This window comes from Mesoplodon bidens, assembly GCF_964165515.1.
Source record: "Mesoplodon bidens genome assembly, chromosome: 3".
NCBI lineage: Eukaryota > Metazoa > Chordata > Mammalia > Artiodactyla > Ziphiidae > Mesoplodon > Mesoplodon bidens.
The window spans coordinates 64,674,830-64,694,642 of NC_138178.1; the positions used below are offsets into that span (position 1 = coordinate 64,674,830).

Sequence of the window (19,813 nt, forward strand, 5' to 3'; positions counted from 1 at the left end):
CAACTTATTGATTTAATGTCCCCTTAATGAGTCAAAACCATACTTTGCAAAAGTATTGTCTAAATTACAATAATCCAACTATTCTTACCTTCCAGTTACCTCAACTTCTACTAGAAAAACTCCGATAGTTATCAGTCTAGACTTTTATATTTCATTTACATTTCAGGTAAAGTCCTTATTAGTTAAGATGCTGATCCCCTAAGACTCAGATGTGCTCCCCATGCAAACTCTCTGGCAATTATGGAAAAACCAGCTCTTGTCAGATAAGATTCAAGCAATTCTTTCACTCTTCAAAAATTATTTACCACTATTAAAACTCAATACAGGGCTTCCCTGGTGGCGCAGTGGTTAAGAGTCCGCCTGCCGATGCAGGGGACATGGGTTTGTGCCCCGGTCCAGGAAGATCCCACATGCCGCATAGCGGCTGGGCCCGTGAGCCATGGCCGCTGAGCCTGCACGTCTGGAGCCTGTGTTCCGCAACGGGAGAGGCCGCAACAGTGAGAGGCCCGCGTACCGCAACAACAACAACAAAAAAAAACTCAATACAAGCTGCCCTGTGTTAGAACAATTGACGCAGATGTCTGTCTTTCCCACTAGACTGTCACGCCAAGGGCAGAAACATGTTTTATAAATACTCTTGTGGTCCCAAATAGTGAACTGACATGCAATGGAGAACACAGCAGCTGATTATAAAGAACTGGCTCTCAAGTGTCAGGTGGTGTTTGAGACTCAGACAAAAGACTACTTCTATACCCACTGTCTTATATATTCTTATCTAAACATCTAAGGCATCTTCTTTACCAACCCAGTGTTGTAGGTGGTTTACAAAAATCCTTCTATTTGGACAGTTTGCATTGACCCTGCTCTTAATTTCCCAATGCCATCCCTATCTCATGGCTCCTTCTCCTTCCTGCATTTTTCTAGTCGTTTAACAGAGCTTACATTTATGCTTCTGGCAGAAGTTTCTCCCTATAGACCACATTCCCATGAAAACTAAACTGAAATGGCTTCTGGGTGAGAGGAAGTACATTAACATTTTTCAGTTGACCTTTGTAACTTTTTTTTTTTTCCGGTACGCGAGCCTCTCACTGTTGTGGCCTCTCCCGTTGAGGAGCACAGGCTCCGGACGCGCAGGCTCAGCAGCCATGGCTCACGGGCCCAGCCGCTCCGCGGCATGTGGGATCTTCACGGACTGGGGCACGAACCCGTGTCCCCTGCATCGGCAGGCGGACTCCCAACCACTGCGCCACCAGGGAAGCCCCTGACCTTTGTAACTCTTGATCCTCATCTTTTTTGTGAGTTGGTGTATGAGCTAGTGTTTATTTCTATAGATATTATAAAACATATTTCTGAGCACAGGCTATGTATCAAAAGGCAAATAAATAAAACAAAGAAAAGGCCCTTGGAACCCTCAGTTGCAAGGCAGGAAATTTAGAGGGCAGGAAGTAGCTATGAGCTTTTCTGCCAAGCAATACTTCAATTTCCCCACCCTCAGGGAAAGATTATCCTGTTGTTGTTTTAATCCAGCAGATGCTGAGCAGTTAGAGAAAGGGAACAAACAACTGGGGGAGATATTGCCACCTGTTTATGTTGACTTTTACCAAACAAGACTGGTCACCGGTGTTGAGGGTAAAGGAGGAGCTAAGGTGGGAACAGGAAATGCTAACTCAAGTTGTCAGCTTTCTGACTGTTTAAGGGGGAAAAACGTGCCAAGGAAGTACGTGGTCATTCTCGATGGCCAAGAGGCAAAGGCAGGATGATGCATCTTGTTTACTAATACAGCAGGGCTGGCCTTAGTGTATGTATGGAGTCACAAATGTGAGTCATGAAATTAACTTAGCTGCCTACTCTGTATTTATTTTCTCCTTCCTTACTGACTAAAACCTGTAAATTATTGGGGGCAGTAATGTCCAAGGAAATATGAGATTCCTCTGCCTTCCATATAGTTAGCTGTTGTCATGTGATTGCGTTCTGGAAGCTGAGTGTGGCTTCCAGGAAGGCTCTTTAAAGGGTGCTGACTCAGCTGAGTGTGCCCATTTTGTCCTTGCCCATTTTTTCTTTTCTTTATGCTGCCAGGAATTTCAAATGACGGCTGACGGTCAAGTGGCTATTTTGGACCTTGAGGTGACCTTGAGAAAGGAACCATATTGTGGTGCAGACAGGAGCCTCTATATTGGTCTTGGACTGCCTATCTTTGGAATACTTTTCAGTGAGAGAGATAAGTTTCTTATTCAAGCTTTTGCTGATTTGAGTTTCTGTTAAATGTAGTCAAGCCTGATCCTGAGTTACCTCAACAATTCTTCGCATTCATGTAACAGAGTCTTCATATCCTCCAAAGCATGGTCGATTCTGTTACCTGATTCTATCTTTCTAACAAGGGTAAGAGAGCTGAGGCATGTCAGATGAGAAAACTGAAGCTAGAACAAAGCAAGTCTCACCCAATGCCACACAACTAGCTACTTGGAGAGCTGCAGGGTTTGGAAGCCAGGTGAGCTCACCCCTAGGATTTTAAAAGCATGGTGGAAGTAGGTGACAAATTTCCTTTAAAAATGATTCTGATTGGTGAAGTAGTGGTTATTTTTAAAAGCAAGCATTTAAGGACAATTTATCTCTTCAGTCAAAAGGAAGTCAAAAGTCTCCTATCAAGGGGACTGAAGTCACTGACTTTAAGAACATCAGACTTCTTTCAAGTTGCCTCCAGAATACTACCGCTACATTAAAATGAATTATAACTCACTGTATTCTTAAAACATACATTAAGAGAGCTGAATTCTCAAACAGGCTAAGACACATTTTGAATAAGCAATTAGCAAAATCAATGTGTTACTGCTTTAAAAGCATAACAGACTTGATGATTAACGTAGAGTTGACAAAGTCTTTAAGATGAAAAGGCAATGCAGGTAAAATTGAATCGGGTGGATTCAACACAGAAAAGTTTTAATGAGGCAAATGTCAAGCAAGCATATCGACTTCTTAAAAAAACAAAGAAAATCTAAAAGTTTAATTACAAAAACACTTGTACAGAAAACTTGGCATTTCAACAGTTTCAAACACATGTACACAAATTTTTTTCTAAAATTTTATTTTGTCAGAAATAAAACACTTTGTCTCATTTTCCTCAGCTGCTCCTTGTGTTTCAATAAAAAGAAAGAAATCTGTAACACTGAACAGGCAACAACTTATTTCTTGAGAAGAACATGTAAGTGCAGTAACATCTACAAGTTTACTGGGAAATGTGAATTAGGTATCATGTTAGCCTGTGACCTCATTTACTACCTCCTGGCTGGGCACAGAGGAGAGAGGAGGTGACGCAGACCTGCTTCACAGAACCTGCTTGTTTTGTGGCAGCTGAATCCCAGCCACCAGTGAGTCAGGTGTGTCACTGCTAGGAGGGCCAGCCAGCGTGTCAAAAGCAGGCTGTTATTTTGTGAAAATGATTTCAGACTGTAGGCTTTCTCGAGATCTCGTGCTTTCCTGAATATGCAGATGTCTCAAGTCAATGTCAGGTATACTAGCTAGACTCAGGAGAATGACGGTCTTTGGACCAGCTTACAGCCTTTTCTGGTCTACTTGAGACAGCCAGATGTCTCAAGTCAATGTCAGGTATCCTAGCTAGACTCAGGAGAATGACGATCTTTGGACCAGCTTACAGCCTTTTCTGGTCTACGGCACTGCTAAGAACGCTGTGCAAAACTGACACAAAGGAGAAACAGAGTAGGAGGAAGAAAGGAGACAAAGTATTTGGCAGAAGGCAGACACAAAGTTCCAGAACCGGCTTGGATGTCCTGCCACAGACAGTGCATTCCAGCTTGGACTTAGCAGGCAGGGGAGTCTGAAAGAAGTCACAGGAATGTCAGGTGAGAGCAGAGAAACCGGAAAATAGAGAAGAGCAGGTGAGTTGGCTAGGTTTACAGCGATAGATAATGATGGGCTCTTACTCTAAAAGCCTGCCAAGTGGTGATACATGGGCTTCGGTACATGGAGATTTGATGTGTGTTGTGTCAGAATTTTCAAAAAGGTTTTTTTGTTGTTTTATTTCCTTTGGGTTAAGAAAGAAGTCAGGGGAGGAGATGCTGAGAAGACAGGATGAGGCAGCAACGTGACGGGGGTTTCTGGCTTGCACCCTGGCCTCTGAGCATACTGTGAGGGGGCCACACTTCCACCCGCCTTCGGTGGCGTGGTGCCTAGACAATGGGCTCAGCATGCCCTGCTTTGGCTCCAAAGATCTCAGCTGCAACCATCAGCCTTGTGCTCCAGAGCATCCAAACACAACACAACAAAACCAAACCCTGAGGTGAGAAACAGAAACCCTTCTTCCCTTTTGGTGTTTAAAAAAAAAAAAAATCATTTACTAATTAAGCAGGGAGAAGGAAGGGAAGCCTGTCCTTTTGACATAGACTCTGCAGTTATGATTAGAGAAGGAAGACAAAGGACATGAGAATTCCCCCGTGTCCTTCTCCATCAGCTGGAGGCTATTCTGAATGGCATTTCCACCCATCCATATCCATGAATTGGTACACCTCAGGCAGACAGGGATTCCCTCTGTTTTCACTTATGATAAACTTTAGGATTTTTTTCAATACCAAATGAGAACTACTTTTCTCGTTCTGTCCTGTTTACCAATGACCTTTTCCTCAGCAAAAATATTCCACAAGTCACTGCCAACAGATGGGAACAGAAGAGCCTTGCTGGGGCTGGGACGCAGGGTATGTGCAGGAGCAATGCTCAGAAAACAGCAGGCGGTACCAAGGAGGAAGGAAAGAGCATTCTCCTTCAGGGCAGCAACCACAAAGCCTCCACGAGGGCTGGCACCCACTGAGCGCTGTGTGGGGCACGAAACACAGCCTCACTCCACAGGACACTGTCAACAAGAAGCTCCTTTCTTTGGAGTCACAGCTGGACAATGATGGGAGAAGACAGGGCCTGTCCAATGAGAGAAACTCTCCTTCAGAACCCTGCTGAGCAACAAAGCCAAGAGGTCAGAAAATGGAGATGTCTAGCTTGGTGGGGGTGAAGGAAATAAAAAAATAACCCCCAAAAGCATTAAAAAAAAAAGTGACAGCTAGGTAGGAAAACCACTGATAAAACCACAGAGCCACTGATAAAAGAGTCCAATCTGAATGAAGCAGAACAATAAGAAGGCTTCCTTTCTGCTGCAGAAGATGCCAGTCTCAGGGGCGCCTGGTCAGCAGAATATATGCAGACCCACTTTAACAGAAATAGAAATGATAGGAAACTGAAGACTTAGGAGAGTGGCTGTACATGGTCAAAGCTTCACGAGGACGATTCCATAGGAAGTTCACATACATGTTCCTTTTGTTGCTCCCTCATATGGCTTCCTGGGGTGAAGGCATTTAACTCAACTGACAGTTCCTTCACAAGCAGAGTAATCTGTACCTCCCTCTCTGTCCTCCACTCAATTCAAAATTCCATGGATGGCTTCTCATTCCAAACAAGTAAAACCACTTACAGAACATCTTGGAGCTCTAAGACCTGTAGAATTGGGAGAAAAAAAAAAAAAAAAAGGATACCAAAACGTAAGCACAGATCAGAAGGGGTTAGGGCTATGGGTTAAAATAATGCTCTATTTTCAAAAGGGTTAAGGTACGTGGAACCTAGAAAAATGGTATAGATGTCTTATTTACAAAGCAGAAATAGAGACACAGACGTAGAGAACAAACATATGGATACCAAGGGGGAGGGAGGTGTGGGAGGAACTGGGAGATTGGGATCGACGTATATACACTCTTGATACTATGTATAAAATAGATGACTAATGAGAACCGACTGTCGAGCACAGGGAGCTCTACTCAGTGCCCTGTGGTGACCTAAATGGGAAGGAAATCCAAAAAAGAGGGGACATTCACTTTGCTGTACAGCAGAAACTAACACAACATTGTAAAGCAACTGTACTCCAGTAAAAATTAATAAAAAAATAAAATTAAATTAAATGGGAAAAAGAAAAACTTCATGGAGTTGTGGCAAGGAGCCCATGAGCCAGCACACGCAAAGTCCTTAGGATGTGCTGGCACGTGTAAGTGCTCACAGTGTCATTTATTATTATTATTATGCAGAATAAACGCCCAGTGTTACGTGGCCAAAAAAAAGGCTTACGGTGAGTAGCAGGGTGTGTGTAAACTAAAGAGCTCATAAAGCTGCAAGCAACCAACCTCACTGAGGCATTTTAGACAACATTTCAATGAAAAATGTGGCCCTGCTCCAGCTCAGCCACAATGAGGAGGCTGGAAAATTGTCAGCCGAACACAGAAAAGCAAGTATCAGGGACAAATCTGATGATGAAAAATTAGTCCTTTACTTTAGTCCTGGTCAAGCAAAACCAATTTTCTTCAAGTATAAATCTAAGGCCCTCTGCATGGATAGGGATGTATGTACTGTGTGCATAAGATGAATACATTTTTACATTGATAAAAATGCAATCACATATATATATATTTTTTCTAATCCTCAAACAGGCAAATATTCATCTGAAATCAAGCAACATATGGCTTTTGATAGTTTATATACAGTAGTCATCTGTCAATATGAAATCACCCCCATGACTTCCTCCCAGCTCCACTTTTTCTAAGTACAAGTTAGCCACAAAGAAAGATGACAGCTGGGGTAATTCTTCCATTGTATAACTATAAAAATAATTATAAAATGGCTGACCAAAATTTTATAACATTATAATTGCTGGATTGTAATTTTTTCCTAATTATGTCCCATTTATCTTAATGCTCTCATTCTAAGATTTTTTTTAGTGCTTTCCCCTTACACCCATCCCTACCTCCTTGTATCAATGTTTTAGAAACCCCACTGAGTTTAGATACATGTGTTCTAGTTCTGGATTCTGCACCCATGTACTCAGGTATTTTCAGGCAAGAGATTCTGCCTCTTTGGGACTCAGTTTCTTCATAGGTGAAATGATGGGATTTCTAAACACCCCTTCCAGCTCTAATATGCTCCTCTAAAGCTGTAGACCATTAGCTTCCTTTCACTCACTGGGTCCTGACAATGGAAGAAACCTTTGCCAAGCTCATGTCAGAGTAATTAATTGCACCATGAATGCTGGGGACATCAGGCCTAGATGTCTGTACATATTTGTATAATGAGGGCAAGCTAGTGTTATCACAGACTTTATAATTGTTTCATTTGACAGTTTCAGAGGGTGTGGAGAACTATCCATTCTTAGTTATGTTCACATGGCTAGATTGTAAGAATCTGCGGTAATAAAACGGTTCACATTTTCAGGTACTGTTTCTTTCAAGGGCAAAATATTTGTAGGTTAAAATCAATAATAATCATCACATTCTAGGTTTTCAAAGACACCTCGGAAAGCAGACACTACAGTTTATATCCTTAAGATAGATAAAGCTTTAGGAGAGTCTTACTGGCCAAATGCTCAAAATGGAAAACCATTTTTGGTTCAGAACTTGCAATAACTGCCTTATACCTATGTGAGGAGACACCACGTTATCAATTACTGTGTTCTTTCACAATCCTCCACACTGTTTCTCCCAGCTCTCTCTTTTCAAGCCTAAAAGACTGCTAATTGAAAACACTGTGTGAAAATGAGAAGGATGATGAGCTCCTAAAAATCCCAAGCCTAGATTTACAAGCTGTTCCCTTCACAAACAGCAGCAGTAATGCCATTTCTTTATTCTGCAGGGAGTCCAGCCATCTCTTAGAAGTATGGTCCGTTCCATCTGGCTACTCACTAGAAGGACAGTAATCCTTTCCCCACCAGAGCACGGCTGAGGCTAAAGTATAATAAATTGCCTTGTACAGTTACTATTCAAGGGCTTGGACAAGAAGGATAAAGACTACTGCTTTTGTCTATGCTGGCAGATGTGGCCTCATTAGATAAAGAATCATGGGTTTTATTTATTCTTGCACATGTTGCTCAAGGTCCAGACCATGTTAGAATATGAGTATGTATATGAGTGTGCTCATGTACCTGCAAGACAAATAAATAAGGATCCAAGCCCATGACCAGCCATTCTAAGGAGCATATCCTGCTATCCACTCTTGTTTTAGTATTCATATATGGCCACTCACTGTATGGTCCAACCCCAAGATTTCCACACAGTTTATATGTCTGCAGGAATGGAACAAGTTAACTGACAGACCAAAGGGCTGTCAACTTTGTGGAATGACATACTAAAGGGTACCCTATCGCTATAGGAATTTGAGTGATGATACCTGATGACTGACCATTAGTACCAAAAAGTTCATATAAGCAGATCCCTTTGGGAAATGTATTTTTTTTCTCTTCTAAAAGGATGCAACACATACTACTAGTCATTTGTTGAATATGTTTTTAAAAAGCTCATTTTCTCTTTCCTCTCTTTCTACTTATTGAGCGTTTATTTATTTTTTAATATATTTAATCAAGGCATTAACTGTTTCACTGTAAGTTTAGTCCACATTAACGTTTAACATACTACAGTTACTCTGATATTGACTGATAAATGAAAAGCTTCTTACTTGTAGAGTCTTGTACACATACAGTGTCTCACTGACTATTGTAAATTATCATTAACTTTACAGGGGAAAGGAAGCTTAACAATTAAGTGATATTTATTTTGTTCTATGTGTTGTTTGGGGGGTTATTTTCTCTAAATTTCTCCCTCACCCTTCAAAGCTCTTTGGGAAACTAATACCTGAGAATACAGCTCACAAGTGACAAAGCTAGAACTGAGGTCCAACCACAAAAATCACGATCTTTCCATTAAGCCATGTGGAGGCATGCGTGAGGAAAAACTATCTTGATTCAGTTTTCCAACACTATACACTACATTTAGCAACCACGCAACAGGAATCTTAATCAAGTCTCCAACTCACTTATTCAATGTAATTCCAGGGTTTTGGTAGTATTGATAAAGTCTAATGCCATCTTATTTTTGATGACACGCTGGCACGTACGAATCATGTCAGTGAGCACTCACCATTCCCTAACGATCAAGCCTGTTCACAACTTCTCGAACTGTAGCTATGAAGTTTTCATTGTCTTGGGGATTAGCTAAAATAATACTGTGCAGTCTGTTCATATAGGAGTCGATAGTATCCACTGTAGGTGTCTCTCCACTTCCTGAAGTGAGACAAGAAGAGAAAGTAAGAAAATCCTCCCATTCAGTTCAACCATAGCACAGATCAGTGATTCCACAGCAAAAGAAACTTGACTCTAATGTGGTCTGTCCCATAGAGAAGATCTACTTTCAGAGGAGAGACTTTTAGACCTCAAAGAAATGAAATTAATCCACATACTCTAAATAAACAGATGGGCTATATAATTGCTGTGCAGTGTATAGGAGTAGTTGCATAGCACAAAAGGTTAAAGACTCTCCCAGCTCTGCTGTAACTATTTTCAAAATGAAAGAGTATATAAGAAGTACTATGGGCGCAGTGTGGTGCCTGGTGGCGCAGTGGTTGAGAGTCCGCCTGCCTGCCGATGTGGGGGACACGGGTTCGTGCCCCGGTCCGGGAGGATCCCACGTACCACGGAGCCGCTGGGCCCGTGGGCCATGGCCGCTGGGCCTGCGCGGCTGGAGCCTGTGCTCCGCGGCGGGAGAGGCCACAGCAGTGAGAGGCCTGCGTACCGCAACAAAACAAAACAAACAACCAACAAAAAAAACGAAAAAAAGAAATACTAGTATTTATTTTCCTTTTCCTTTTCCTTTTCCTTCCCATTAAGACAATATTACAAAGCAAGCAAATATACATCAGAAAAATGCTCTGGCGGATGAGTGAGTTGGGGGAGGGGATCAAGAAATAAAAACTTCTAGTTATAAAATAAATTAAGTCATGGGGATGTAATGTACAACATGGTGACTGTAGTCAAAAATATTGTACTACATGTTTGACAGTTGCCAAGAAAGTATATCTTAAAAGTTCTCATGACAGAAAAAATTTTTTTGGTAACTCTGTATGATGATGCATGGTACTAGACTTGGGGTGATCATTTCACAGTGTATACAGATAGCGAATCATTACGTTGTACACCTGAAACTAACACAATGTTATATGTCAATTACACCACAATTAAAAAAAAAAAGAAAAGTGCTCCACTCAGGACTTTAATATTACTCAGTTGCCACTGTTCAGAATATCAAATTAAGCTTAACAGAAAGTAGACTGTATGAAAATATAACTGAAGAAAAATTTAACTGAGCAGAGAGCCTGAAATTCTGGATGATTTTAACCAATACTGAGATTCTATTACATGGCCCACAAAAACCTCTGAGGAAAAGACCCCTGAGTTTACTGATTTTCCTCTGGAGGTGAGACTTCAGCCTCACCACACCAGTACCAACATGAACAGCACCTCCCCCCACCCCTGCCACTTCACAGGGCTCAGCTATAGGGATGACATTACCAGGCAAGGGCATGCTGGCGAAGCTGCTTGTCAACACCTGCCGCAGGGTCTCCAGGTGCTGCTGTAAGACGGTGTTGCGGCTCCGTTCCTGGATCACGTCCACCTCTAGCTTCTCCACAGCTGTGCGCATGCTCTCCACGTGCTTTTGCAGGGCTGCGTTCCTCTCCTCAAACTCCATGTTGGATTTTCGAAGCTGACGGAGCTCTGCCTCCCGAGCTGAGGACAAAACCCCCACAAAACACAGGTAATACCAGCCTCTCTGAGGAGTCCTGATGACTCTTACAGGAAGTCCTGCTTAGCTGTCTCTAATTAGCTACCCCTCCTCATGTCCCTATTCTCATTATGGCCTTCCAGATAGCAATTTCAGCAATAAAACGCCTGGCTCCCCAGAGTTATTTTATTTCTTAAAGCTGGTCATATTCTATACTTAAGATTGTAAGGAACAGCTGTAATTCCCAGTATTTGTTTGTTTGTTTGATTTTTTTTAAAAACCTATGAAGTATTATTATTTATTTATTTATTTATTTATTTATTTCTGGCTGTGTTGGGTCTTCGTTTCTGTGCGAGGGCTTTCTCTAGTTGCGGCGAGCGGGGGCCACTCTTTATCGCGGTGCGCGGGCCTCTCACTGTCGCAGCCTCTCTTGTTGCGGAGCACAAGCTCCAGACGCGCAGGCTCAGTAGTTGTGGCTCACAGGCCTAGTCGCTTCGCTGCATGGGGGATCCTCCCAGACCAGGGCCTGAACCCGTGTCCCCTGCATTGGCAGGCAGACTCTCAACCACTGCGCCACCAGGGAAGCCCTGTTTGATTTTTTAAAGCTGTGCAATGAGAAGCCTGAGGGGTTCCACAGGGGGATCCTGGGAGACTGGGCAAGCACAGCTGTGGGTCCACATCTTTACTGCAGTGGGGTCAGCTTTACTCACATTTATTTTATATTTTGGACATCCATGTAAGCTTTCATTTGTACAAAGGGTTCTAGGCTAAGAGCCTGAAAGCAATTGAATTAGTGATGTATATTTATTTCCTCTGATCCAGAGACTAAAGCAGCTTTGACAACACTGGCTCAGCTGTCCTCCACGGGTCTCTGAGTAGCTGCTTTTAATACAGAGTGAAATGGAAGCAGTTTTCTTCTTCCAGACCAGTCCCAGGGTCTGGAATATCAATACGGTTGCTTTTCAGCAATGAATTCCTCCCGACAACTAAATCCCATGTCATAGACCTGAGTAACACAAAATGATCCTTTGGTAATCACCTTTGCTGTGGTTCAGGAATTCCTCTGTAAATATAGGGATGTCAAAAACAGACCGTTCCTTTACCTCTGCTTCTTTCTGTGAATCAAGAGTAACAAAATAGTTAATTCTTAAACAGAAGCTAAATTAAACAGTAGTGCCTAAAGGCACAATGGTCATGTTTTCCTTAAAGAAATAGTAGGATGAGCAGGAATCAGTCTAGGTGAGGCTGTGAGGAAAATGTATTCACTTTTCTTTGGAACCAAACTTTCATAGAGCTCAAGCAGGTCAAATATTCAGGTCTCTCAGGTGACAACTGCTGTGCAAGAGAAACCTTAAAACAAACCTACATAAACTTCCCTAATGGAGATTTTGGAAACCATTTCTTAGCTCTGTGCTTTGAATAGTCAACAGTATACAGTGGAGAAAGTGGTTGAGGTAGGAATATAGAAAGAGAATTTCTAGGTGTTTTTTCTGTTGCTTCTGTTGGTTATATACATAAAGTGCTTTTTATACATAAAGTGCTTTATATACATAAAGCACTTTATATACATGTATATACATTTATATACATTTATGTATATACACTTTACATACATAAAGTGCTCTCTGAGATAGGATTATGCAATCTAAATTTGCAGAGTGGACAATAAGAATTTTAAGCAGAGATCTGCCAGCCATGAGCAATAATAATGGTATTCCATTGGGATTTCTACTTTTACTTCTACTTATTTACAAGGGCAGCCTATAGTTGGGGATCTTTTAGACTTTCTTCAGACACAGGAAAAACAAACAAACAAAACCAAAAATCCAGAAATAACTGGGCTCTAAGTATGAAAATGCCAAGGATTATGTGAGATAGAAAAGAATAATAAACCTAAAATTAATTCACCAATAAGCCATTAAAAATAAAAGTCTCATAAAACCACTGCAAAATATATTCCACAATGATCCGTGTGAATAAAGTCAATATTTTAAAATGCTTTGGCTGCAGTTTCTACAATGAATTTGAAGTTGAAAGCATTAAGAACATATTTATAAGTGTCTTGGCAGTATTTAAAATCTTGCATAATATAAGATGGTAAAGAGAACAGTGGGAAATGAGTACTGAAGAAATTGCTAGTGAAATCTGAAGATTCCAAAACCTTTATAACATAAAGAACAGTTTAAAAAATCTAGAAATCATTCCTATAGAAACACATTTAATGCCAGAGATAGAATGTATCTTTCCTACTTTTGCCACTACTAGTCTTTTATCTTTGAACACAAATATGATTTGGGGCCCAGTAGAAAGGTTAAACACTTAACAGCCTATGAGGGAATTCTGACAGCCAAGATCCTGTTTTCATACTGGTGTCTGCCTCCTTAGGGGTCGGGGCTGTGCTGTGTGAGCTGCCTGCCAATGGCAGCTGATCAAGAGAGACTTCTAAGATTGAAGTCTGAAAAACAATGTATTTACCTGAAGACACTTTCACAGCACTTAATTTTTACCCTATCTTTTACCTCTTAAAGAAAGAAAGTGAAGTTTTCCAGAACAATTTAAAAACAAACAACAAAATTACCATTGAAAGCCCCAGTTTCAACATGCAAAGCTCTACCTCTAGCCAGCTCTTGGTGGATTTCAAAGAGAACTAATGTATGGACAAGAAAGGCTGGTTCCAGAAGGTATCTTAGGCATATTTCTCAGTGACTTTCTCTTGACTCTGCTGGCTTACCATATTCTTTAACTCTGTTACTATACAAGACATAACAGATATAAGCATAGGTCCATAAATGACTTAGGATAAGGCCTTATGATTTTATCATCCCATCTTGTTCAGTCTCTTAGTAACTGCACAGGCTTATATGAGATCAGTTTACCTAGCCACAGGTCTGAATATCTGCCAGTCAGATGGGTAGGTGGGGATGCTTGGCTCCCATTACCATGGTACCAAGAGCCCTCTCCAAGGCCTAGATTCTGCTCAGATGGGTAATTCTGCTCTCTTCCCTGCCAAAGCAGTCCAAACCAAACCAGGCTAACTACACAAGGGCAGAGGACAGCACCACATAGGTGCATTAACACACTGCCTTTTGGTATAGATTCTTAGAGTGCAAAAAAAGAAACACCAAAGCAATTAAATGAAACTGTTCAGTCTCTGAGAAGCAACAGAGAATTCTACTTAACTGAAGAGTGGTCATAAAAACCATCAGCACTCTTCCATTACTGAGTACATTACTTGGCATTGGAGAGGATCCTCTTGGGGGCTCAGATATACTTAAGCTGCTCCAAAGGTCACTCAAGGGATTAAAATCATAAGGATTTCATTACCTCTTCATTGAAAGGGTCTAATTTGTTCAGGCGGAGTGTCATTTTGTCATTTCCCATAAATTAAAGGAGAAACAAAATTATTGTTTCTATCTTAGTCCTCACATGAGATTTAGACACTTTCTTGAGAGTAACACTAGCTGACTCCTGGGTCTAGCAGGCTGGCTTTTGATTTGAGAGGAGCAAGAATACTCTTCACTTTGGTTTTCATTCTATATATTGAGTGGAGGGTAAGAGAACAGAGGCCTTTTGAACTGAAACTATTTTGCTGTGATCTAGGCTCAGGGCCAGAATTTCATAGAGAGTGATATGCTTCTCTCAAGTGCCCTTTACCTTAAGGAATGCTCTTAATATTGTGTACCAGGCTTAAGTGCCCCACTGCTATGCAGAATGGCTTGAATGGCTTTCAGGTCAGCATTTCTTTGGCTCTAATATGCTCTCCAGTAACTGCCTTGGCAACAATGTCTTAGGAATCTAAGTTCCATTAGGGAATACAATAGGTTTCTTTACTACATACACACAAATCAAATCGTTTCTGTCTCAAGTGGCAACAAATTTTGCTGACATCACAGGCAACCTGGCCCATTTTAACTTGCAACACTGTTTATTCCATATAACGTGGCAGGTGCTGCCAGGACTGCTAAATAAGACGGGGCTACAGAGGCCTGGCTTTCAGTCACAATTCTGCCTCTAACTAATTCAATAAGTGACTCTGGGAAGTTCTTTCCTGTCTCAGGCAAGTCATTTTCCTCACCGGCAAAATGAGGGGGTCAGTTGAGAGGATTTCTGAGGTCTTAGTAGTTTTGAAGTGAGCTCGAAGACTATTTTATGGCATTTGCCATTTTATTCCTAATAGGATAAGTAAAGGGAAATAAGCATGTTTTTAGAAACTGTGATGTTTTAGGCACTTTGCAAGGTACTTGCTCTTTTATTAACTTCCTCATAACTCTGCTCAAGCCATTTTACATATATATATATATATATATGAATATATATATATGAATATAAATATATCTGAAGTGCCCCACAAAACCTGGGTCATCTTTAAGGTCTGATTTAGTTCCTCCTTTCCATGGGGGCTTCTGTGGCTCCTTTTGTTTTCCACTTGTAGTGCTTTCTTATTTTTCTTAACTCTTATTATACTCTAAGAGGTTATGTGTAACTATGTTTAACAAATGTCAAAGAGGTTTTTTTTTTATTGCAACTCTTTTGAAATTATCTAGTTTAGTAAGATATTATTCAATAAAAACGGATAAAGTGGGGGACATTAATTGGGTCAACAACTTTACTAAGAGAGCTTTATCCTGATGTGGGCATACAACCGATTTATAGACCCTACTGTATACACATTCGAGAAATTACTGCCGGCTCTCCACCTACTCCCTCCTTTTCTGTGGTTCACATGAGTCTAATCTTGAATCAGGGAAATCGCACAGAGACTTATTCCTTTTCTCATATCATAGAAATTCATATCATACTAAATAATGTATTTAAAAAAACCTTCATTTCTCAAATCAGTAGCAGCATCTTCTATGACTAAGTCTACTAATTCTTTTCTGATGGCAACTATTAACTTTATGAGAGGCAAAAATGCCACATATGGTTTGGGCAGTAAAATCCATAGTGATGAAAGGAGTCAGTCACTGACTAGAAAATGTGAGCTCTAATATTTTAGATTACTGTTCATACTCTCTTTTGTAACCATTAAGGATAGAGAAGCTATAAAGGATGCTTAATAGGGAAAAAAGGAAGTTTGGTAATTTCATGATATTGGTGGGTTGGGCACACAAAGGAAGGAGAAATAAGTAATTATATAAGTATTTGGCAATATGGAAAGCTTGCAACACTATTCAATTATGATTTAAAAATATATAGTGTACATACAGTTTCTCAAGCAAAAAAAAATAAGATTTCATCCTAATTGAAACACAGAGATGTCATATATAACTACATTTATATAGGATTTATATGAATAATAAAATGCTAATATTTACTATGCTTCTCACTTTATAATTCATGGATGGTAATAAATCTATTTGACTTGTGAATCTAAAAGTCTTCGCTATGTTTTGAAGGTCACCAATACCAAATTAGGTATGAGAACTACAACTCCAAGATAAACACATTATTATTTTGAAGAAATGATTTCCTTGATTTAGTAAAAAACCCAATACATGCAAAAGATATATCAGAAAATTCTTTTTGTGTAAATATCCATTGTTATTTCAACAAATGGGTTTTGTATAGAAACAAATAAGTATTTATGGAAGAACTCTTCCATGCAAGGGCATCATGCTAGATGGGATGGGTATAAGATGGAACTAGACCATGCCTGCCTTCAAAGAGATTATAATCCAAGTGTGTTAATAACAGAAGCACTTGAGTAACTTTGGCACCTTAGCCATATCAGCTAAGTTCGTAAGAGTAATATAGAGAGCTGTGAGGTTTAAAAGAAGTTGGAGGAAACAGAAAAAGCTTGAAGGAGGAAATGGAACTTGAAATAGGGTTTGATGGATGACTAGAATTTAGAGGCAAAATTGGATGATGGGAGAGGGTAATAGAAAAAATGAGTGAGGGAAAGAAAGTATTCTCGTGAAAGGAAGAATATGAGCACAGGCATGAGGCAGAAAAGGATGGGGCACCTGGAGGACAGTGAGTATTAAAGGTTTTTAAGTACATAAGATATATATGGGAAATATGGGAGTTAAGGTATTTGGAAAGGGAAATTGGGGCTTAATTACAGAAAACCCTGATTGCTGACTTTGAATGTGATTTGGTAAGCAATGAGGAGTCATTGAGCATTTTCATGCATGAAATTACCACAAATTTTATTTTCTTAGAACCATGTATTAATCATAGGCTACATATATATTTAAAGCTCTCTATGCAGCAGAGCCAACACACACAGGCCTCAGTCCTATACAGGAACACAGGTCTAAATCCTATTGCTGAGACTGAACCAATGGAGGGGAAAAGGCCAGTAAACAAATATGCACCAGTGAGGAAAGTAGGCATAGTAATCAAGATAACGTCACTTGTGGTCTGTAGATGCTGTAAGTTGAATAGTTCATTTTAACTAAATGCTGGATTCCCTAAATAACAATTTTTTGAAGAGTCAGAATATAGTATCTGATGATGATAAACTATGGTCAAGTTATAGCTTTTAGTTGGTCCTCATTTCTATACCTCACTCCAAATTCCAGCCATCTTCAGCATTTAAAGCCAATAAAACTCTTGGACCATAAGAAAGGACAAGAGTTAGGGGCTTTAGTTCAAGGACAGACTCATGACGTAAGTGTCTGCCATATGCTAAGAATCCTTGAGCTAAAGGCAACTAACCCAATCCTAATTACAGGATAGGAAATACTCTGCCATTCGTTAAAAAACAGTCCAATAGCATTTCAAACAGCATCATTATCATATACATATATCATACACACACACACACACACACACACACTATGTAGACAGAAAGTTAATTACCTCATGATCATGAGTGGCCTGTCGGGCTGCATCTAAAAATATGATAGAATAAGAACATTAAGCTGAAAAACAAAACAAAATAACAAAACCTAAGGAAATGACTGTGCTAAGCTACAAAAACTGCTGGTATATGTGGGCTCTCAAAACATATCATATTTTCTCTGATAGCTTTATTAATCAGTCAACAAAAGTTAAAGGGAATCCCATCTTACAGGTTACGCAGTTAGACACAAGAGAAACAGCATACACAGTTCTTACCTTTGAGGAGAACAGGGTGGGAGAGTGGACAGGAAATACATGCCAAAGGATGTTTGCACAACATTACAGTTTAGCAGGCAAGATGCCCAAATGTGGAGAAGACGCAATAGCTCAGGAATGACAGGCTATTATGAGTGGGGCTTCTTTCTTTGGCAGTGTTTCCTGAAGAAGGGGAACTTTTAGCAATATTTTAAGAGTGTGATGAACAATTTTAACGGAAAACAAAAGATCCACGAAGACCAGGATCTTCTGTATCTTGTTTACCTTTGCATCCTTAATGCCTAGGTGAGATCCTGATATGTAATAGGAGGTGTTCAATACATTTTTTGAATACATGCATACATGAATGAGTGAATTAAAAGGATGATTGATCATTGGAAGCTGGGAGAAATGATCACATGAAAGGCTTAGAGGTGTTACAGCAAGGTGGTTATGTAGTGTAGCAGACAGATTTGTTTAGAGGTAGAGAAATGACTAAATTGGAAATAGAAGAAAAAGCACAGACAACTAAAAGGGGTCTTGGAGCACAAGCCAATTTGTTGATAATGGATATGGAAACCAAATTGAATTTTCTAAATGAGAGCAATGTAATTTTAATAAAATTCCAAGATGATGCTTGTAAGTGAATGTAGTATAATAGAGAAATGATAGAAACATATCTTTAATATTATCACTCTAATACTTGGCTTTGTGACACTCCATCATGCAAAACAAACTACAAATACATTTGGTTCTGGTTCTGATACCTTGCCTATGAGATTTGCCTTTCTGACGGTCCTGGGTTTTCCTACTGAAAACCTTGTAGGCCTCAGTCTTCTGATACTGCTCCAGTTCCTTCATGTAACGCTCCTTATCTCTGTCTGCTTCATCAAGGTAGCGCTGGGAAAGAAATATGGAATTATTTTCAAGAAATAGGTCTTACTGAGGTAAAATACCAATGAAGTCTTTGAAGAAAGCAAATGATAATTAGCACATGGAAAGAAAAGTACAAGTGGGATAAGCACTGAGAATTAAAAAAAAAGTCATGTGAATAGAATAAAATATAATCTCTCAGTTATAATAGAAATAGGTGATTCTAACTTTTTAGACTACTGCCTTTCTTAACTTATTGAAGACAACTTCTATTGAGGTCATTCTCATAAAAAATTCACAAGAAGATTATAGTTCTTCTACTAATCCTATAGATAGAACTACACATGGCCCTAGAGTCCTCAAGAAGACTGAACAACACATAGGCACACTTAATCTTCCCAGGGGAAAGGATGGAATATTACTTTGTTTCTTTATCCCCAACCCACTCTGAGGAGATGATCTCATACATCAATTGGCCTTTAAGAGCCAGAAGAGTGGAGATACAAGGAACATAAAAAAGAATGACCTCACGCTATGGACCTAAAATGGACTACTATGAGACAGCCTGTATCTACATGCTTTGTGCTATTAATTATTTAAACAAAGTTCATTGATCTACTAGGATAATTTTGTTTAATGCCTTGTACTTTTCATTCATCATTAGGTTTAAGAAATAAAGTATAAAAATACTCTTCTAAATGAACACAAACAAGTTAGAAATTATGTTAAAAGCCTTGTCCTACACAAGAGCCAGATGTAGGGGTCAAATGTCCAAATCTGGGACATTTTACTCTTTTTTTTTTTTTTTTTTTGCGGTATGCGGGCCTCTCACTGCTGTGGCCTCTCCCGTTGCGGAGCACAGGCTCCGGACGCGCAGGCCCAGCGGCCACGGCTCACGGGCCCAGCCGCTCTGCGGCATATGGGATCCTCCCAGACCGGGGCACGAACCCGTATCCCCTGCATCGGCAGGCGGACTCTCAACCACTGCGCCACCAGGGAGGCCCTGGGACATTTTAAGTATCAAAATACTCAAGTATAGTAATAATTTATAAACCATTGGGAAAAAAAGAAATTCATATGCCTATGCCAACTGTAAATAAATAACAAACAGATACATAAATGGAGGGAGGAAGAGGGCTCTTGCTTAGATTAGAATGCCGAAGGGCAACTGGCAAATGTGGAGGGAGTGCTAGAGTTGGAAAATCATCATTTTGCAACCATCATGGTAAATATTAGATCAGGCAAAAGTTATTAATGAATGCTAAATTTAGGGGGAAATTTTGATATGGAACAGACTATTTGAATGTTCTTAA

At 40.0% G+C, this 19,813-nt stretch overlaps 1 protein-coding gene across 1 annotated transcript in view; it reads right to left on the reverse strand.

Annotated features, from left to right (window-relative positions):
- Positions 1-2,986: 2,986 nt before the first annotated feature.
- Positions 2,987-19,813, reverse strand: part of HMG20A (high mobility group 20A) — a 67,547-nt gene continuing 50,720 nt past the window's right edge. The window contains exons 5-10 of the mRNA XM_081228066.1: positions 18,395-18,527; positions 17,391-17,422; positions 11,626-11,701; positions 10,376-10,591; positions 8,949-9,091; positions 2,987-5,493 (exon numbers count right to left, since the gene is read on the reverse strand). Of these exons, the coding sequence (XP_081084192.1) occupies positions 8,955-9,091; positions 10,376-10,591; positions 11,626-11,701; positions 17,391-17,422; positions 18,395-18,527 (594 nt within the window). The 3' untranslated portion in view covers positions 2,987-5,493; positions 8,949-8,954. The remainder of the gene's footprint in view (positions 5,494-8,948; positions 9,092-10,375; positions 10,592-11,625; positions 11,702-17,390; positions 17,423-18,394; positions 18,528-19,813) is intronic.